Source organism: Myotis myotis, unplaced genomic scaffold (genome assembly GCF_014108235.1).
Source record: "Myotis myotis isolate mMyoMyo1 unplaced genomic scaffold, mMyoMyo1.p scaffold_m19_p_2, whole genome shotgun sequence".
In the NCBI taxonomy this organism is placed as follows: Eukaryota; Metazoa; Chordata; class Mammalia; order Chiroptera; family Vespertilionidae; genus Myotis; species Myotis myotis.
The window spans coordinates 182094304-182117271 of NW_023416324.1; the positions used below are offsets into that span (position 1 = coordinate 182094304).

The 22968-nt window shown below is 37.6% G+C and overlaps 2 protein-coding genes across 4 annotated transcripts in view; one reads left to right on the top strand and one right to left on the bottom strand.

The window, feature by feature from the left end:
• NAALADL2 (N-acetylated alpha-linked acidic dipeptidase like 2) overlaps positions 1 to 22968 on the bottom strand; it is a 935329-nt gene that overhangs the window by 573344 nt on the left and 339017 nt on the right. The gene's annotated exons all lie outside the window — the stretch shown is intronic.
• On the top strand, positions 7238 to 7558 carry LOC118676223 (small ubiquitin-related modifier 1-like). Its single transcript, XM_036349788.1, has one exon. It carries the CDS (start codon positions 7253 to 7255, stop codon positions 7556 to 7558), a length of 306 nt encoding a protein of 101 aa, XP_036205681.1. The 5' UTR covers positions 7238 to 7252.

Here is a 22968-nt window from a genome sequence, read left to right on the forward strand (position 1 = left end):
CTCACGGTTCTAGAGGTCAGAGTCAAAAATGGGGTTTTACTGGTCTAAAAAAATAAAAATTAAAAATGAGGTGGCCACAAGGCTGAGTTTCTTCTGCGGGGTAATGGAAAAATGCAGTTCCTTGATTTTTCTAGATTCTACTTGCTGCCTACATTTCTTGGCTCATGGCTTCCCACTGACCTTTCAAAATCAGCAGTGGGGCATCTTCAAATTCATTCCCTCTTTCTCTCTTCCTCCCACCCTCCTCTCTCTCTCCTCTGCTTCTATCATCACATTTCATTTTCTGGCTCTTTGCTTTCTTCTTTCTCCTATAAGAACCCTGTGGTTATAATTAGGCCCACCCAGAATATATATTAATCCAGAATAATCTCCTCAACTCAAAATCTTTAACTTAATCACATTTACAAAGTCCTGTTTGCCATGTAAGTTAACATATTCAAAGAGTACAGGGATTTGGGGAGGCAGTATATTCCTTTACTAGAATCACAGCTTCTAATAGCTTCTCAAATAATTCCTGATTTAAGAACAAAACTACCAGAGGGGATAGGCTTAAAATATGTCATTTCGTAAGACTGCACCATGGTTTAGGAACTATTAGTCAAGTTTATACAAAGTATTTCTCTTTTATTTACTAAACACGCATGTTGCTTTTATCACATAACTAGAGGCCCGGTGCACAAAAATTTGTGCACGGAGTGAGGGGGAGGGTGTCCCTCAGCCCAGCCTGTGCCCTCTTGCAGTCTGAGACCCCTCGGGGGACGACCACCTGCTGGTTTAGGCATGCTCCCTGGGGGATAGGGGCTAAGTTGGCAATCAGACATCCCTCTGGCAGCCCAGGAGCCCTTGGGGGATGTCCATTTGCCAGTGGAGAGCAGGCCTAAGCTGCAGTCAGACATCCTTAGCGCTGTTAAAGAGGCAGGAGAGGCTCCCACCACCACCACTGTACTGGCAGCCATCAGCCTGGCTTGTGGCTGAGTAGAGCTCCCCCTGTGGGAGCGCACTGACCACCAGGGGGCAGCTCCTACATTGAGCGTCTGTCCCCTGGTGGGCAGTGTGTGTCATAGTGACCAGTCATTCCCAGTCTTTCTGCTGTTAGGGTCAGTTTGCATATTGCCCTTTTATTATATAGCAGTGATGGTGAACCTTTTGAGCTCGGCGTGTCAGCATTTTGAAAAACCCTAACTTAACTCTGGTGCCGTGTCACATATATAAATTTTTTGATATTTGCAACCATAGTAAAACAAAGACTTATATTTTTGATATTTATTTTATATATTTAAATGCCATTTAACAAAGAAAAATCAACCAAAAAAAGGAGTTTGCGTGGCACCTCTGACACACGTGTCATAGGTTCACCATCACTGTTATATAGGATAGAGGTCTGGTGCATGGGTGGGGGCCGGCTGGTTGGCGCTTCAGGGTGGGGGTCCCTACTTGGGTGCCTGGCCAGCCTGGGTGAGGGGCTGATGGCTGTTTTCAGGCCGGTCACACCACCTTTAGGGTAGGAGGTCCTCACTGGGGTGCCTGGCCAGTCTGGATGAAGGGCTGAGGGCCGTTTTCAGGCTGGCCAAGACTCCCCAGCAACAGAAGCTCTCAGCCTCTCCTTTTTTCTTTTTTTTTTCTGGGATTTATTTACCTTCTATAATTGAAACTTTGTTGCGTAGAGTTGAGCTCAGAGCCGACCAGGGCTTGGCTTCCTCCATCGCCAGGGGCAACCCAAGGCTCCAGCTCTGTGGCCACAGCAGGCTGAAAGCAGGTATCTGGGGTTTATTTATCTTCTATAATTGAAACTTTGTTGCTTTGAGTGTAGCTCAGAGCAGGCCGTGGCAGGCGGGGAACCTTGGCTTCCTCCATCACTGGAGCGAGCAAGCCTCCTGCTCGTTCCAGCTCCGTGGCTGCCAGCCACCATCTTTGTTGGCAGTTAATTTGCATGTCTTGCTGATTAGCCAATGGGAGGCATAGAGAAGGTATGGTCAATTACCATGTTTGTCTATTATTAGGTAAGATAACTGATTACTATGTCTGACAAATTATTTATTAAAATGAAGAGAAATCTAAGTGTTTAATGGGGGTAGGAGTGTTTTTTTAAAAGGTATTTTCCAAGGCAGCAGGGCAGAAAGAGTTACAACTCTATGAACACAGAAAAATATATTTACAATTATTTTAAACATGCAGACATAAAAATCATTAGTATGAAATGCACATATTCAAGTAAGCCAGTTCTTGATGAAAACAGGCTTTATAAAAATTGTCTTTTATAACATCAAAACAGAATGTTGTCTTTTCAAAACAGTTTCCAGATGAATAGAATATCATAATGTATATTTGCTAGCACATAAATAACTGCCTGAATACAAAAAGATGGCATGCATAGATAAAATTTGGAGATATGTGATACAAACAAAGCAGATATTTTATGATTCACTGCTACATCTAATTTTGTATATATATTCTTCCCAATACAACATCTGAATATTAAAATGGTAATTCCCATATAATAGTAATACTAGTATTTGGAACCTGATATTAGATAATAGATCACTAGTACAGATTGAGTGAGCATATGAACAACTTATATCATTGGCTAAAAATCAGAAAAGATAATTCAACTATTGAAACTAAAGTAGAAATACAAAGGCCAACTCAATTGCTGCATATCATTTGATTAACTGTTGAAACAACAAGTAGGAAGGGTAGAAAGTACTTTGAGTGAAAACTAAACAAATTTTAAAAACTTACATGCATGTAGCACAATATGGTGTGGTGTGAAGAAAAAATTACATGACATTAACAAAGAAAGCAGAAAATTAAAAAAACTCGATGGTTAAGGTATTCAAAACTAAAGAACAAAGCAGTTAAATTGTCAGGTATTAATGGACAGTGTTAAGAAATACAAGAAAATACAAAAAATGAAGTCATTAAGAATAAAAAAGCTATCTTCAAAAGTTGAAACAGAATGTAATCACTGACTAGATTGCATGGGACTAGATTAAATAATAAAAATATGTATTAAATTGTCAATGACCTGAAGTTTAATCCAGAGAACTAAAAAACAAAACACTGGTGTTGGAAAACATGGCTCAAAATGAAAGGCAAAATGATGTGGATGGGTTTTCTCTGCTAGACACTGTATCCTATCAAAGTACTAATTATGCATGCTTATTTCTTCAGAAAAGGTCATTATTTTAGCTCTGCACATTTACATGGCACTGTATCCTATTTACCACCTAGTCAAAAGCCACAAACTTTCTTGGACTTTTTATAAATTTCATAAAACTAATTTATATAATGTTGGGTCACAAAATTTGCACTAAAACAATAAAAAACAGGTTAGTAAGAAAATATATACATTTAAAAAATAGAATTCAGCCCTGCTTTAAAATTACCTTAATTAATTTTCAGTTGCTTAATGCCACAGTATCGTCCTAATATTGTACAAAAAAGCAAGTGGGCAAAATTTGAACAGGAGATTTAGAACTCTACTTGGTGTTCTATTTCCAAAGTTATATATATATATATATATATATATATATATATATATATATATATATATATTCCCATATATATAATTGTATATGTAAACTCCAGGGTTATATTTCAATTTTTAAATATAACCTCTATAAATATACTAGAGGCCCAATGCATGAAATTCGTGCAAGGGGCTCAGCCTTTGCAGCCCTGGCTTCGTTTGGAAGGTTGTCTGGAAGGTCATTCGGCTGTCCAGTCTAATTAGCATATTATGCTTTTATCTACACTAATAAAAGACAAACATGCAAATTGACCATACCTTCACTACACCTTAAGCCATGCCCACCAGCCAATCATAGCAACTATATGCAAATTCACCCAGCCAAGATAGCAGCTGGCAGCCACGGCGCTGGAGCAAGCAGGAGGCTTGGTTGCCCCAATGATGGAGGAAGCCAAGCTTCCCACGGATGGCTCTGAGCTCTACTCAAAGCAACAAAGCTTCAATTATAGAAGGTAAATAAACCCCAGATACCTGCTTTCAGCCAGTCGTGGCCATGGAGCTGGAGCGAGCAGGAGGCTTCCCTCTTGCCTGCCCTGGCCAGCTCTGAGCTCCACTCAAAGTAACAAAGTTTCAATTGTAGAAGGTAAATAAATCCCAGAATTAAAAAAAAAAAAAAGGAGAGGCTGGGAGCTTCCATCACCGGGGGGGCTTGGCCAGCCTGAAAACGGAACTCAGCCCCTCACCTAGATGGGCCAGGCACCCCAGTGGGGACCCCCACCCTAAAGGGGATGTGGCCAGCCTGAAACCAGCCATCAGCCCCTCACCCAGGCTGGCCAGGCACCCCAGTGGGGACCCCCACCCTGAAGGGAGTATGACTAGCTGCAAACAGCCATCAGCCCCTCAGTCAGGATGGTCAGTCATCCCAGTGGAGACCCCCACCATGAAGGGGGTGTGACCAGCCTGAAAACAACCATCAGCCCCTCACCCAGGCTGGCCAGGCACTCCAGCGAGACCCCCACCTTGATCCAGGACACCCTTCAGGGCAAACCAGCGGCCCCCACCCATACACCAGGCCTCTCTCCTATATAATGAAAGGGTAATATGCAAACTGACCCTAACAGCAGAATGACTGGGAATGATTGGTCACTATGACACACACTGACCACCAGGGGCCAGACACTCAATGCAGGAGCTGTCCCCTGGTGGTCAGTGCACTCCCACAGGAGGAGATCTGCTCAGCCACAAGCCAGGCTGATGGCTGCCAGTACAGCGGTGGTGATGGGAGCCTCTCCCGCCTCTTCAGCAGCGCTAAGGATGTCTGACTGCAGCTTACGCCTGCTCCCCACTGGTAAGTGGACATCCCCCGAGGGCTGCCGGGCTGCCAGAGGGATGTCTGACTGCCAGCTTGGGCCCGATCCCCCAGGGAGCAGGCCTAAGCCAGAAGGTGGACATCCTCCAAGGGGTCCCAGACTGCAAGAGGGCACAGGCTGGGCTTAGGGACCCCCCCGAGTGCACAAACTTTTGTGCACTGGGCCTCTAGTTATTATAGATTACCAGATTTTTATGAATGATCTTTAATTTTTTTTCATAGTTAAAAATTCCTGTCATTTATATAAGTTTAATAACTATCCAATTGAGCCTAAAAAATATATCATCTTTGGGATATTTATTTTCACCATTGTTCTATTTTAGTAAGTACAAGAAAATTGCTTATTACTTTTATCACAATATAAATTTTTAATTTTCATATTCTAATGTAATATACTGAGGACAATGTCAAAATGCAATTAGATATTCAAATAACAGCATAAATATTTATTTTTAAATAAGATGAAAATGCTGCAAAAACTTAACTGCCATCCATTAAGATATGCTAACATGCAATGGCTAGAAATGTTTGAAACAACAAATGTGGTATATAAAAAGTTATTTAGATGGCAACGTATATGGTAGTGAGTACATGTACTTGTTGAATGAAGCGGAGGCCTATAAAACACTGGTAAACTTATAAGAAATATTTTAAAAATATTTGTTATGTGGATTTGTCAATCATTTGAAGCACAAAATAAATTAGTGCATTTTAATGTGCCCACATTTTATGGTACTTTAAAATATAAAATATGTATTTGGGACGAGAGCTATATTATTGCAACTTATAAATCTAAAATTTATGTTCTAAATCGTGTTTTAAGATGACTAAGATCAATGATTTAATAATTTCTTTTAGGAAATCATAACTACATGCAACTGGAGGTTTAGAGGTAAAAACAAATAAATGAAATGAGGAATCATTTTTAAAATATATTATATTTGACAAGTCTGTTATTAAATATTGAAAATTATTCTTTCATGGGTCAAAATCAAACTTCAAAAAAAAAAATCCATAGACTACAGTTACAGTTGTACAATTCAACACATTTGCTGATACCATATACCACATACAACTATACAGAACACAGTCTGCTGAGAAAACAGAAAGATGAATACAACTTTCATTGATCAGTGTGTTTGCACCTCGGAGGCCTGAATACACTGAAGAAGAAGAAAGCTAAACAGAACACTAGAGAACATAAAAACGAAGCTGTGTTATGTGTGCCACTTTTTTTTTTTTTTTTGGCTAATATATAATATAGATCAGTAAATGGCCCAGAAAGTTAAAAACATGTGCACCAAACATAATATGGTGAATAAATAAAGGTTAAAACAGAAATAAAATCACTATGTTTTTTTCTCAAACTTCTAAAAGATATTATTGAAATATTATTAAAGGATGCCAGTGTGGAATGGCTATATTTGACAAAGGAATGAAAAAAAATAGTAGAGGACTTAAAAGCAGTTTTGGCTCCTTTGCTTGAAACTTTCTAATTAGCACCACAAACAACATCAAAAAATAAATCCGAATCTAGAGCAACAAGGTTCCTAAGTGAAAACAATTGGTATCAAGTCCTTGAAAATTCAGAAAATGGTTTCCTGCCTCCTTTCCAAACATCCATGTCCTCAATGTCAGTTAAAACTCATTGTCTTAGTCCTTCAACTAAATTCTTTACTCTTCTGAATTTTTCATTTTCTACAGACAATTCCAATTGCTATGTTATCATATTTACAAGTCATAGGGAAACTGAGTTTTATTCATGTATGCTTTTCTTATTTCTACTGAAAGGTTGAATGCTTTTGAAGGGTTAGGACTTTTCAATTTGTCAAACTTCGATAGCTCTTTACAAAATACTGAGGAATAGTAAAAGTGTGTAATTATTATATTATTAAATTTAAAAATTTACACTGTTTTTGAACACTGATATAGGACATTATGCACTGAGGAACAATAGTGTTATCACTTGGAGAATGATTGAGGGTTAACAAATTGATTACTTAACTAAGTTGTACGTACACTTTGCTCTATCTAAAACTAATTTTTTAGGATCACTGGCTGTAAAGATAATTCAATCATCAAAATAGTTATTGGATCTGGACTAAACTTACTATTTGAATAGTAAAGTTAGTGGTCCAAATGACAAAACATTATATATATATTTTTTTCTTTCTTTCTTTTCTTCTTCCTTTCTTTCTTTCTTTCTTTCTTTCTTTCTTTCTTTCTTTCTTTCTTTCTTTCTTTCTTTCTTTCTTTCTTTCTTTCTTTCTTTCTTTCTTTCTTTCTTTCTTTCTTTCTTTCTTTCTTTCTTTCTTTCTTTCTTTCATCAAAAACAAATTGTGGGTTGTGCTGTGGGAAAGAGGGATGGAATTGTAAACTCTGGAGCCAGTGACCCCAGGTGAAGCACCGTCACCATGTCTGACCAGGAGGTAAAACCTTCAACTGAGGACTTGGGGGATAAGAAGGAAGGAGAATACATTAAACTCAAAGTCATTGGACAGGATAGCAGTGAGATTCACTTCAAAGTGAAAATGACAACACATCTCAAGAAACTCAAAGAATCATACTGTCAAAGACAGGGAGTTCCAATGAATTCATTCAGGTTTCTCTTTGAAGGTCAGAGAATTGCTTATAATCACACCCCAAAAGAACTGGGAATGGAGGAAGAGGTTGTGATTGAAGTTTATCAGAAACAAACAGGGGATCATTTAATGGTTTAGATATTCTTTTTATTTTATTTTATTTTCCCTCAATCCTTTTTTATTTTTAAAAATATTTATTTTGTAATGTGGTGTTAAAATGGAATTGAAAACTGACGCCCTCCCCCCCCCCCATCTCTTTAAAACATCTGGTAATTTGAATTCTAGTGCCCGTTATTCATTATTGTTTGTTTTCATTGTGCTGATTTTTGGTGATCAAACATCCGCCTCCTTAATATTGCCCTCTCCTTTTGAAATATTGCGTGTGTGCACAGGGAGGCCACCTTTTTCAGGACTGTGCATTTTCAGGCTTGTGATAAATGAGGTCGACCAATGCAAGTGTTCATAATGACTTCTAATTGGCCCTGAAGTGCTAGTATGTGATTGCTTCACTCCTGGACTATGACTTTCAGTGGGAGGCGGAAGTTTTTCATAGAACTAAACTGTGGGAAAATGACCTTTCCGCAGCTTGAAGCTACTTTTTTAACAAATATATTTTATTGATTTTTTACAGAGAGGAAAGGAGAGGGATAGAGAGAAACATCAATGAGAGAGAAACATCGATCAGCTGCCTCCTTTACAACTACTGGGGATGTGCCCGCAACCAAGGTACATGCCCTTGACCGGAATCGAACCTGGGACCCTTCAGTCTGCAGGCCAATGCTCTCTCCACTGAGCCAAACCGGTTAGGGCTTGAAGCTACTTTTAAAATCTGAAGATCTGGACCAAAAGAAGAGGAATATCAGGTTGGAGTCAAGATGACAGATGAGGTGAGAGTAAAGACTAATGCCAAAGATGGCTTCACTGAAGAGAAAGCATTTTAAGAGTAAAGAAAAATCTTGTCAGAAGATCCCAGAAAAGTTTTAATTTTCATTATCAGTTAATAAAGTTCTTCATGCAGAAGTGTGTGCAACAGAACACTGCTCTTTTTTATTTTATTTGTACTTTTTGGCCTGGGATTTGGGTTTTAAATGGACATTGTCTGTACCAGCTTCATTAAAATAAACAAAAATTTGTAAAAATCTTATTAATGTTCCATTTTATTTTTATTGTGTAGAAAGAAAAAAATGGCCGAAACAAGATTTTCTTGCATAATACTGGAAATTATTGTTTGTATATGGAACAAATAAAGTTTTTCTTCAGTATACTGCAAAAAAAAATTGTGGCACATTCTTACATTGTCAATATATCTTATATTCCTATTTCTTAATCAAATCGGAGACTTGGAGGTCTTAAAAGGGAAGCCACAGATAAGGAAATATGCGCATTTGCTTATTTATTATTTCTGAAACTCACAATATTGGATTCTTTGCCAAACTTGGCGTGGGTATACATTTTTGCTGAACTTGGACTAAATATAGAGAATCTATGTATAAATATGCAATAAATGGAGCCCTGGCTGGTGTGGCTCACTTGGTTGAAGCATTGTCCTATGTACCAAAGGGTTGTGGATGATATTTGATTCCTGGTCAGGGTGAGTGCAGGAGGCAACTAATCGATGTTTCTTTTTCACAACAATGTTTTCCTCTCTCCTTCTTTCTTCCTCTCTTCTAAAACCAATAAAAACATATCCTTAGGTGAGGACTAAAAATAATAAATATATAAATAAGCAAACAAATGAGTTTTGTGGGTGTTTTGATTTTTTTTTTCAAAAAAAGATACATTTGAGAGGCTTTATTAATCTCTCATTTCCCCGGCTGTATTGCAATATGATATATAATTAATTAATCCCTCAATTAGTTCTATAGGACTAAAAAGTGGAGAAATGAAGTGAGTTTTACTCTTCTAAAGTCATTCAAATCACTTGGTTCTCTCAGAGTAGCTATCAAAATATTAGTCAGCCTCTCTGTTAAGATGCTCACTGGATATGCCCTTTGCCCACCAAATACAAATAATTTTTATCAGGCAATGTTTAGTGGTGTCTCTCAGCATCTTCAAATACCACATACATGCTACCTTTGACTCAGCTTATTCACAATAGTGGGAAAAGAGTGGGAATTATGGCTTCTTTATGGCGTTTTCTCATGTGTTTAAAATGATAAATTTCATGTGTCTATTTACTTAGGACCCACATAAAGAACTTTCATATTTTATTTACCATATACTGTCTTGAAATATAGTGGTCATACAAAAAGACAAATGAGGTCATAAGAATTCCTTTCTAGACATGTAGAATCACCCTATTTTTTTTTCCTTTTAGCCCAGAATATTACAGTATTGATCTAAAATGAATATAAAATCTCTTTAAATGTAATTATCCAAAGGGAAATGAACATGGCACTATAAATTTCATTAACAGATTTATCTCCATTATGAAGACCCTTGAGCAGAGAAATAACTTTTATTTTCCATACATTCAGCATCTGTGATAGTGCCAGACACATAATAGGTTCTCAATAAATAAAATGAAAAAATAAAAATGCAGTAATGTAGGTGACTATCTATGAATATCATTTTTTTCAAAATCAGATGGCACAACTATTTAGAATATCTCTAACAAAAAAATTAACAATAAAAAATTCAAATTAAATAAATGTGGTTACATGTTTTAACTCACTTGCTTTTAAAATGTAACTATGACAATAACATCCATATTAAATAAGTTTCATATGGATATGAGAAAAATAAAACCACTAAGTAACATTTTGATATATTAGTAAAACTAGAGGCCTGATGCACAAAATTTGTGTAAGAGTAGGCCTCTTTCCCCAGCTGCTGGGACCCAGGCTTCCCTCTGACTGCTGGCAGGCACCTGGGACCTGGGCTTCCCTCGCAGCCTCAGCTTCATCTGAAAGAATGGAAGGAGGTCTGGAAGAATGTCCAGTCTAATTAGCATATTATGCATTTATTATTATAGATAAGGGTAGTCAGAAGAAATAAGGACTCTAGCCCTAGCTGGTTTGTCTCAGTGGATAGAGTGTAGGCACACGGACTGAAGGGTCCTAGTTCGATTCCGGTCAAGGGCGTGTTACTGGATTGCAGGCTCAATACCTGGCCCCAGTCAGGGCGTGTGTAAGAGGCAAGCAGTTGATGTGTTTATCTCACATCAATGTTTCTATCTCTCTGTCTCTTCCCCTCTCTTCCACTCTCTCCAAAAAAAAAATAAAAAAAATAAATAAATTAATGGCCCTAGCTGGTTTGGCTCAGTGGATAGAGCATCAGCCTGTACACTGAAGAGTCCCGGGTTTGATTCCAGTCAAGGGCACATGCCTGGGTTGTGGGCTGAATCCCCAGTAGGGGGCTTTGCAGGAGGCAGCCAATCAATGATTCTCTCTGATCATTGATGTTTCTGTCTCTCTCTTCTTCTTCCTTCCTCTCTGAAATCAATAAAAATATAAAAAAAAAAATAATGGAAAAGTATCCTCCGGGGAGAATTAACAACAACAATAATAACAACAAAAGAAATAGGGACTCCAGTTCCAATCAACAACACAGTAGCTGGAACAGAGGATTATGAATATGTTTCTTAGAAAAGTGAAAAATTAAGTGAAGAAATACACAGCTTCCCATACCTCCAATGCCTCCTACTGCTACTGTAGCATTTCCAAGTGTACATTTTGTCTAATATGACTAAAGTACAATTGATGTATTATATACGCAACTGCATTTGGAAGGTCATGCAAAACCACTTCTATTTGAATATTTAGAGGCTTTACTACTCACTGGTTATATGTCATGAGAAACCTCAACCTCTTTGGATAGCAATGTGGAACTCTACAATGAATATCATTATGATTTCCTTAATGATCTATATTACCAGGTATAGCCTCAAATTGACTGGTCTTTTGGTTTTAGTACAAACTACTTCTCTGTGATATATGTTTATGAGATAATAAGGAGTATACAAATTCATGTTAACAGCACCTAACTTAATTATAATTTTTGTCTTTGAAAAAAATTATCAGAACATACAAGAGAAAAATTATTTTTGTATTTTTGTAGGAATTTTTGTCTTTGAAAAAGGTATCATAACATACGAGAGAAGAAAAAAACAATCCTACTACATTTTGCATTTTAGCTATTGATAATTGTCCTGTTTTAAACTCTCACACATTTATTGTAAAAATTGAGACTATAGGGGAAAATATAAATAAGAAAGTATGTAAAATTATCTGCATTGTCACTCTCTGATGGTATTTATCATTTTTTTTATTTCCATCCAGTCTCTCGTATACATTATATTTTACATACTTGAATCATACTGAATATATAATTTTATATCTTTATAGGCTTTACAATATATTTTAAACATGTACCAATGAATATGTTTTAATGGAAATATTACATTAAGTTATATGATCAATCCTTAATAAATTAATAATTTCCACATATGGCTATTAGCTTTGTTTCCAATTTGCCCCTATTATAAAATTATTCCAATGGACATACTTATACATGAATCTACATGTGAATCCTTTCTAACTTTCTCAGAATAAATTTATATAATAGCAGTTACATAGTCAAAGTGTATAGGTTTACTATTGAAGTGACAAATATGAAAATGGTACCTTTCATCTCTTTTCTATGCAAACCCGTTGTGTGAATGACATAATTTATCATTAAAGACTGCAACAGAAAATCCTCTTGCAAAATCACTAATTTATTTGCATGTGCTAATGAAGAAACATAGAAAATTAACCAAAACTAGTATAATTTTCCAGTTATTATTCTGTTGTTTTATTTATTTATTTTTGGTTCAAGAGGAGAAGAGAAATACAGTTTGAGAAAGGGACTTAATTTCAAGTTACATTACATAACAAAATTGCCTAGCAGCTACTTAGGGAAAACAGAGCAATTCAATATGAAACCTAAATGGAGTTAAGTGAAACCCAACCAGGTTGTAAAAAGTTAAACATAAGGGAATAAAATGTGTAGAAGTCACTCATATCAAGGAAATGCTTTGAAATATTCCCAACCAGAGAGTTGAAAATGATGCTACACTGTGTGATCCACCACCTGCAACTGCAAGCTGCATCCAGTAAGTTAACAAATATGTGTCTCCAGGTATCTATCCCTATGCAACATGTAACAAATCAATGGAATAGCCCTCATCCAACAAAATAGCTATCATCAAAGTCTGGTTGAACCTATAGAATGATATACTCTGGGATATTTCCAAACTGGTAGTACAGAAAATGACAGGGGATACATCACAGATAGGATGCAAAAAGCAATAAAGAACAAATAAAAAGAAATAAAAACCCAGAATTGGAAGAAAATACTTACAAAATGAGAATATCACATTGAACTGAAAGCAATAAAACTTTTCAGCCATGTTCCCAGAGTCTTACAAAATCGTTAGGCATGATACTGCCATCAACAGTAGCAATAACATATATAAATAACAAGAGTTGATAGGTGTATTAACTTATTTGGTTCTTACAATCACCCTTTCAGCTATGCAGCCATGAACTTCTAGGGCTGTTCTACTTAAAATACTGAAATTTACAGAAACTAAATTGCCTGGCCATGGTGACAGCTAGCAAAAAGCAGAACTAGAATTCAAAGCCAGCTGTTTTAACAACAGAAATAATGCTCTTGTATGCCAATTTCCAAAACAACAAAAATATAGATACATATACTTTAAAAGTAATAAGAAAATTGGCAAAATCACTAAAATCTGTATAGTTGAGCCAAGTATTTGGAGAAAGCATGTGAATATGCATACTATTTTTTTATGGACTTCAATAAAACTGGAGATTTCTGTCAAAATCCCAAGAGGAGACCCTGTTTTAGATTCAAATTTCTGTAACTGAGATTAAAATCTTTGCACTATTCTTAAGAACAAACACAATCTTTGCTCTTCCCTGTGTACATTCATGAATCATTGACTTTCCTTCCCCAGTGTGTGAGCAGCTGCTACTCTAGTACTCATACAAGGCTTGAACAAACCAAAAGATGCAAAAAAGGAATGAAAACAAACTATGTAACTCTACCATAAGCCCAAATAGATGGATTAAAAAAATTACAATATAATAGGAAGTGAAAAAAAATATCAGTCCCATGGACCCATGGGTCATTATATTCCAGTCAAGTGTGGATAGCTGTTATGGTAATAAGCAAATAAAAAATACACACTCTTGCATCTCCCCTGCTCTCACTATATGGGTTGAACATTGTTATGCACTAAGCCTCATCCTCGCTCTCCTCCATCCTCACATTTATTTGTTATTGTTTGGCTATACCAATTTCAGTTCATGCTAAATTTGCCCAATTAAGCTAACTAAAAGTCTTAACATACCCACTCCCTCTTCCAATGAAAGAAACTATCACACAGAAAGAAGCCACTAAGAAAAATAACCAGCAACTACATTTGCAAACAAGTACAGAAAGTCCTCAAGGTTGTAGATAAGTTCTGCAACTTAAAGCAAAAAGATCTATAACAAAACTAATTTTATCATCGGCTAATTGATATAAATAAGAGTTAAGTCCCTAAGGCATCTGGTCATCCTATATAATAAAAGAGAAACATGAAAATTAACCATCATTCCATCACTTCGCCACTACGCTATATCCACCAGCCAATCAGAGCAACTATGCAAATTAACCCAACAAAAATGGTGGTTAATTTGTATACATAGGTGTGGAGCGAAGACTGAAGACCACTGAAGATAGCAGCGGTCACGGAGCTGGAGAGAGCAGGAGGCCTGGGTTGCTCCCAGCGACGGAGAAAGCCAAGCTTCCCGCTGGCCCTGGACTCCGCTGAAGGAGGGGGTGAGGGCCTGGGTCACCAGGGGAGAAGCTAAGCCTCGCTGCTATGGCTGGACCAAAGGCCTGGGTCCTGGGTGCCAGAGGAAAACCAGTGCAGGCTACCAGGGGAAGGAAGGCCTATTGTGCAAATCTTTGTGAAACAGGCCACTAGTGTTATAATAAAACTAGAGGCCTGGTGCATGGAATTAGTGCATGGGTGGGGTCCCTCAGCCCAGCCTGCACCCTCTCCAATCCAGACATCCCTCTCGCAATCCGGGACCCGCTGGCTCCTAACCACTCACCTGACTGCCTGCCTGATCACCCCTAACCACTCTGCTTGCCTGCCTGCCTGATCGCCCCTACCTGGTCTCCCCTATCGGCCTGATCACCCCTAACTGCTTATGCCTCAGCCTCTGCCAGAAGGATGTCCGGAAGGATGTCCAGAAGATGCCTGGTCTAATTAGCATATTACCCTTTTATTAGTATAGATGACCTTGAATGAAATGATGTTATTTGAGAAACTGTTCTACTTTGTAACTTTACACAAATAATGAGTCATTCATTATTTTAAAAGAGTACAGAAGTTTTTTTTTTGTTTTTTGTTTTTTTAATAAGTTCATGTAATCTGGAGGTAAAAGAGCACACATTCTGAACTTCTTTCTCTGCATGATTAGATAAATGTTTAAAGTAGAAAACTAGTCAATGATTCTCAGTCATTCAAACCTGTCCGGCTATATCCTCTAGTCGTAATATCAGTTTCATTTCTTATGCATCTTAACCATAACACAAGATTTATCAACCTCTTTGAACTAAGTAAACAGAGTAGTTCACTTCAGATACTTTTCAGAACAATATAGTATTTCATAATGATTATATGATAGAGGTTACTTGCAATAGTTATCCATTCTCAAGCCCTGAGAATAGAAAGATATGGTCAGTTCCCAGCTATATAATTTCATCTAGGCTTTCTTCAAACATAGACACAATTTGCATCCTGGAAGAGTGAGATCTTATATATTTATATAGTCAGAAACTATTTATAAAAAATAATATTTTCAAATTTAAATTATTTAAATATACAGTTATGTCAGCTTGCCTAAAGAAAGACAGCAAAAGCAAATATACAAATGAATATGAACAAATAATTTCAAAATATACCTCTCTTATACCTTTAACGTGACAAAACTTTCTTTAAAAATGAAATCAAATCAAGCTATTTGAATATCATGGAATATTCACTTTCCTCTTGAGTGCTGGTTCCTGGCAAGAACCACTTAGAGAGTTTGCAAACAGCATGAGGATGTAGTGCAACTTTTGGCTCATATTATGTACTCAAGAGGCACAAATAATTTGAATTAGCGGTGTAAGAGAAAGAGATGCAGTCAATCAAAGCCGAAGTAAATAGCAACCTGGGTATTCCATCATAAACATGGTAAAATGTTCTCCCCATACTTCCACCGCCCATTTACATTATGATGCCTTATCAATCTGGAGTCTACATTCTTTGGGGCATATATGCAGACCCACACAGCTCAGTGCTGTGTAAATTTTCAATATGCTGGGGTGGAAGGAGGGAGCACAATACATTTTGGATAAATAAAATGTGGTCTCATAAGATAAAGAAAGGTCAGGTCATTTAATTTAGGGAACACAAAATATGGTGCCAATCCTTGGTGAAGGAACAGAGAAAAAGGGAAAATGGTAGCATTTTGCTGAAACTTCAGTTTACACTTTTTGCCAAATGTGTTTGACTATTTGGACCTTATAATCAATGTTAAAATTAAATGATCATAGATAATATTAACCATTTGATGGTTAATGTTTATAATTGATTTTCTATGCTCTGTTTGTTTCTTTTTTTGTGAAATATTGCATATATTTTATTCTTGGTTAATTAATTAATTTTTTAAAAGAACTTGATTTATTTGGCTTTTGTATATTTATGAACACTTAAGAAAATGGAGGAATTATTGTCATGGGCTTATGAAATCTTTTATAATCAATTGAATTTTCAAAGTGCATGCACGTATTAATTTACACCAGAATTGCTAGTTAAGCTTTCCACATTTATAATGTTTGACTAAACTACTTTAACACCAAGGATAAGGAAAAACATCAATTATTCCATAACAGATAAACATGGGATGGGACGACTCAAAAATAATTTTTATATTTCTTTGTTTTTTAATGCACTGAAAGAGAACTAAAATAGCAAATATGAAAAGGACAAACATATATGTGAATTGAACAATGCAAAGCCTAACAACAAGATGTAACAATAAAAGTTTATATATGGCCTTAGCCAGTTTTGCTCAGTGGATAGAGCATTGGCCTGAAGACTGAAGGGTCCCAGGTTCTATTCCAGTCAACAGCACATACCCAGGTTGTGAACTTGATCCCCAGTAGGGGGCATGCAGAAAGCAGCCAATCAATGATTTCCTCTCATCACTGATGTTTCTATCTCTCTCTCCCTCTCCCTGCTTCTCTGAAATCAATAGAAATATATATTTTTTAAAAAAGTTTATATATGCCAAAAATTAAGTATCCTATCTAATAAAAGAGAAACATAGTAATTGACGTATGACTGCTACACTTCCCATTGGCTAATCAGTGAGATATGCAAATTAACTGCCAGCCAAGATGGCGGCCGGCAGCCAGGCAGCTTGAAACTAACATGAGGCTTGCTTGCTTCAGTGATGGAGGACTCCAACATTCCCCGTCTGCCTTGCTGGCCTCTGAGCCTGCAGTTTAAGAAACATTGTAGCCGAAACTGGTTTGGCTCAGTGGATAGAGCGTCAGCCTGCGGACTGAAAGGTCCCGGGTTCGATTCCAGTCAAGGGCATGTACCTGGGTTGTGGGCACTTCCCCAGTGGGGGATGTGCCGGAGGCAGCTGATCGATGTTTCTCTCTCATCGATGTTTCTAACTCTCTATCTCTCTCTCTTCCTCTCTGTAAAAAATCAATAAAATATATTTAAAAAAAAAAAAAAAAGAAACATTGTAACAAATATAGAAGCTAAACAAAACCCCAGAAACCAGCTCTCAGCGAGCGGGGATCTCAGAGCTGGAGTTATACATTGTTTTGATTATAGAACCTAAACAAACCAGATACCTTCTTTCAGCAGCAGAGGCCTCAGAGCTGGAGCTTCAGAGCTAAAGCTGGCCCAGAATAAAAAAAAAAGAAAAAAAAGGAGTGGTTGGGAACTTCTGTCACCCGCCAGCCTGAAAACAGCCCTCAGCCCCTCACCCAGACTGGCCAGGCACCCCAGTGGGGACCCCCACCCTGAAGGGTGTGTGACCAGCTGCAAACAGCCATTATCCCCTCATCCAGGCTGGCCAGGCACCCCAGTGGGGACCCCCACACTGATCCAGGACACCCTTCAGGGCAAACCAGCCAGCCCCCACCCATGCACCAGGCCTCTATTCTATACAGTAAAAGGGTAATATACCTCCCAGCACCAGGATCAGCGGAGCCGCGAGGCCTCCAGGCACCGGGATCAGCGTGACAGGGGGCAGCGCCCAAACCCCCTGATCGCCCTGCGGCTCTGTGTGTGACAGGGGGCGGGGCCCCAACTCCCCAATGGGCCCTACTCTGAGCCCGACCAGGGGCTGCACCTAGGGATTATGCCTGCCCTCTGCCACCCGGGAGCAGACCTAAGCCAGCAGGTCGTTATCTCCTGGTCCTCCTTCCAGACAAAGCCACAGTGACGAGGGCCGAGGCAGAGGCAGTTAGGGACAATCAGGCCAGCAGAGGAGGGCAGTTAGGGGCAATTAGGCAGGCAGGCAGAGGGGTTGGGGTGATCAAGCAGGCAGGCAGGTTAGGAGCCAGCAGTCCCAGATTGCGAGAAGAATGTCCGACTGCCAGTTTAGGCCCGATCAAACTGGCAGTCGGACATACCCCGAGGGGTCCCGGATTGGAGAGGGTGCAGTCTGGACTGAGGGACCTCCCCCCCCCCACCCCCCCGCTGCAAGAATTTCATGCACAGGGCCTCTAGTTTTAAAATAGTTCCCCAGGTGAAGATAATGAGTGAGAACAGTGATGTAGTATCAAACATTCATTTCCCAGAAGAGAAAACACACATAAAGAAACATATAGTTCCTTGAAGTAGGTGATGAAGAAGCCGCATCAGGCTGCTTACCCGGGGTTTTCTGATTCCAGATACACCGTTAAGTGTGGAACCTGCCTTACTCATTCTCACTGCGCTTTGACACTCTCAATTCTAATTATTGACTTTCATAAAGACAATATAGCATCTCCATTTCTACTTCACTTATTATTCCTCTGAGATGTTTTGAAAATAAAACAACTCTCTCTATATTTTGTAGTAAACCTGACATATTTGTGAGAGTTCACCAGAGAAACAGAAGCAATAAGGTATGAGTGTGTGTGTACATGCGTGTGGGTGTGTGTGTATGAGAGAGAGAGATACATGCATACATATGTGTCATAGTTCTTAAAGAGACTTAAATGAAGAAGAAAGAACCAAAAACAACCTTTTATACACTAAGTACCATGAAATAATTCCCAATATAGATACTATCATTAATTTTACTCTCCTCTTCCTTTATTATCAGAAGCTTCCTAAACTATATTTGCTGGAGTCAAGACTCTGTAGCTTCTGTCTATAACTAGCCAATTTGTTTCTATCACTTTGAGCCATAGAGCATTAGATGCTGAACTTCAGAGAAGCAGGTTGATACCTAATAAAACAGCAAGTGTCAAAGGGCAATAGCCATGGCTGTTTCAAGACTCAGGCACCCACTAGCCAAGGAACATGCAGGACATTTCAGTGGTTTTCTTACAGGTTTCACTCTGTATTCTTCTGGGGAACTTTGAAAACCTGCTGATACCAGACCCCACTGCCCAGAGATGTAAGGTGGGGCTCAGTACTCTTACATTTTAAAACCTCTCCAAGAGTCCGTTACATGTAGCCAGAGTGGAGAACAACTGACACAGATGGGTTTGATAAATATGAAGGTCATGAATGTGGCCAATTTCCCCATGATAACAAAATCCAAAGAACTCCGCTCACTTCCTCATACACTTCCAACTCCCCTTTCTGACAACCCATCCCTTTAGAGCAGTGGTTCTCAACCTTCCTAATGCCGCGACCCTTTAATACAGTTCCTCAAGTTGTGGTGACCCCCAATTTCATTGTTACAAATTGAACATAATTAAAGCATAGTGATTAATCACAAAAACTATGTAATTATATATGTGTTTTCCGATGGACTTAGGTGACCCCTGTGAAAGGGTCGTTCGACCCCCAAAGGAGTCGCGACCCACAGGTTGAGAACCGCTGCTTTAGAGTTACTCAAAGGTTACTCCTATTAATTTTAAACTTATTTTAACTCTGTAAATGAATAACAAACAAACATAGAGATTTGAAGTTAGCTTAGTACTCTAATTTGCTATGAATTCTCTAACTCACAGAGTGGTTTTCATCAGAGGTGAAGTGATATTTGGGACTTTGATCCTTCTCTCATGTTTTATTTAATTTATCTTTATATTAAATTCTTCACAGTTTAGGTGCCAAACATATCATACATTGTTCCTCAGAAGTGAGAAAAATATAAGAAACATGATGACAAATTGAAAATCTTCTTCCTTTTTCTCTCAGCTACCCAAATACAAAATGGCTTTATTTTTTTTTTCAGTTTATGTTATTAATAATAATGAAAGCAAAAGCACACACACACACACACACACACACACACACACACACACGTGCTATTATTATATAGCACCTTGTACAAGACTCTTGCAAATACTTTGCATATATTAATTCATTTAATACTAATAAAAACCCAATAATAATAAAGGTATATTTTACATCCATGTTACATATGAGAAAAGAAAGGCATGGAGAAGCTAAGTAAGCTTCTTAAGGAGGACATTACTTTTAAGCTGTTAAATAATGAAAAACGGCAGTAATATAGTAAACATCAACAATTCTATTTTATACTAAAATAAAAATATACTTGGTAAGTACTCCATTTCTCTGATGTTAACCATGCCTAGGAGGTAATAAACACTCAATAAATGTTAGTGTGTGTTATTTTATTGTTGTTCATATTATTTATCATTATTTGATTTTTAGCCTTTGATGTGTGGCATATGGATGACTATCTTTTAAAGTGTGCAAATAAAATATTAAGACATTTCATCCCTTTAAAATCTTATATTTGTGCATAGATTTTTTTACTCATATGACATATGGTAGAGTGATATGCGTATATATAGGATGTATAGTCAAATCATTTCTATTTGTGTCATGTGTTTTTTGTTTTGTGTTTTGCTCTGATGTGCAATAAAACATATGGTAATTTCTGGTCTTAAGTTAGTCTAACTTACATTCACATTAAAGTCACCTCATGATAGTTCACCCTTTAGAAAACAGAGAAACTATTTGCTATAAATAAAAATATTATTATCAGTTTGTAGAATGATAAAAAAGATGCTCACAGAAAAAAAAAAAAAAAAAAAAAAACACTGCCAGTAAAGCAACTCAGCATATTGGCCAGAACTGATGACTCTCACCTGAGCAAACAGCAATTGGCCTGACCAACCTGGGCACCAATCAGTGGGAGGCCGGCAATGCCTAAGGAAGCTGCCTACTGGGCAAGGCAAAATGCAGTTGCTCTGTGAACAGTAACTTGAACATTCATTCTAGCCCCTGTTGCCGATTCCTCCCAGGTCCCTAACTGCAGATAGTTGAATAATTGATAAGTGGTAAATGGGAGATACAAAAGCAAACACCATTCTCATGAGAGTTGAGCCATCCCTGCTTTGATTCACTATTAGAAGCTCAACTCATAAGCAAGAGCCACATAAAGTGCTCAGACTCCAGGTTGCCTCTTACCACCCTCTCCAAGGGATGACTCACTGCTTAAATAAATTCTGAATTTGAATTCTGTCCAGTAGACTAGACACTCTTCTTTAGTCAGAGCCTCCACCACTAATTATAGGCTTATATTCAAAGCTTTACTCACTTTCTCTATCTGCTTGTTCCTGAAGGCATTTGCATTTGTTAACTTCTGTGACTAATCTGTAAACTACAGGAGGGCACAGGTTATGTCAGTTTCATTCATTAATGTGTATTTGGTACGTGCCAGAATTCCTGACACACTGTAGACTATCATTAATATTTAATGAAGCAAAGAATATATACATTGATAAATGACAGCCATGTATTCAGATGTTCAGAATGGGCAGCAGAGAAATAAAATTTGTACATGCCTACCTTGATCATCTTTATATTCCTTCAAAAATTACCATTACTTGGTCCCATTAACTCTGTCAAATGGATGCAAATTAAATCAATCTATGTAAACAGGTTACTATGCTACCAAATTACAAAACTCAATTTCTCAGTCCTGGAGGTGAAGGTTATGAAGAGATTCCAGACCATTATTTCTGTGGGTGCACTCAGCAGATAAGATATTGCTTCTAAAGACAAACAACATATAGTTGCACTGGCACCTGTCATCTCCTTTTTAATGATAATCTGTCTGAGAGAGAGAGAGAAATGGGAAAAGGGAATCTTTAACAGCTGAGCTAAACAAAGCTCAGACAAACTCATTTCATTCATATAAAATCTGACAGCCTTATTTATGACTGGCACCAGAACTGAGTGTGAAACCAGGAGAGGTTACTATCATCAACTTTTCTTTGAATAGGCTAGCCTATGAATTTTTGGCACCTTGCTCAATGGCCTTTGAACAAGCACTTGGAGACAACAACACATTTTCATCACATCCTTTATGCTCTTTTGAAACCTTTCTATTGCTTAAAAACACATCATGCTTCTTAATCTCAATATTGTATGTGATCTAGAACCTTCATCTCTAAAACTGAGAAAACATATGCTGCTGGGTTAGTACAAAATGACTGCTTCTTTCTAATACCTGTGGTTGGAGCATGGTAATACTAGTAACTGTGCAAGACAACTTCTCCCTTCTTTCAACATAATTATGGCTCTCTAGAATTCAGCATCTGTGCTACCAGATGTTACTGTCAGAGATGTAAGCAATGGGTTTGAGCAGTGCACAAACTTGGCCAGCGTACAAGAGCCTTTGTCTGAATACCTCAGCAGAAGCAGGTGGCTCTCTGGAGTCCAATATTTAAAGTACCATAACACACGAATCCAGTGCCATGAGGAAGACATGGTGTTCTCTAATGATGGATTGAATCTGGTCCACTTCAAGCCACTACTTTGGTGCTAATGACAGATAGTTTTATGATTATTTTTTTTAAATGGAGGAAATAAAAACTCAAATATTTAGTTTCACTAATAGAAAAAAAGGACCATAATTATAAACCAAAACATGCAACCATTTTCTCTCAAATAAATGACATCCTGCTGTCATGGCAACTAACCATATGGCTTTCTAAGAATAGGAAAAATATTTTTATAGAAGAAAATGCAAAGTTGATGTTAATTTAGGTAGTCTAAATTGTGGAAGGTTAGTTTCTTATGCAATAAGATTGGATTGGGAGATATAGTGAGTTTTAATAAAGTATTTCATAAAATTAAATGTAGTTCTTAAATTTTGAGGCTACCTTTTCTTTTTTATTTAAAATAGGATTCAGTTTATGAAATAGTGATAGTAGAGCCTATATAGTTTCATTGTTTTTGTCTTTATGTGAGTAAATTAAAAGTTGATAACCATAACAATTTTTTGAAGAAATTATTTGTAAAATATGTTTCATTAAGATTTAAAGACAAGTGTGCTTTTCTT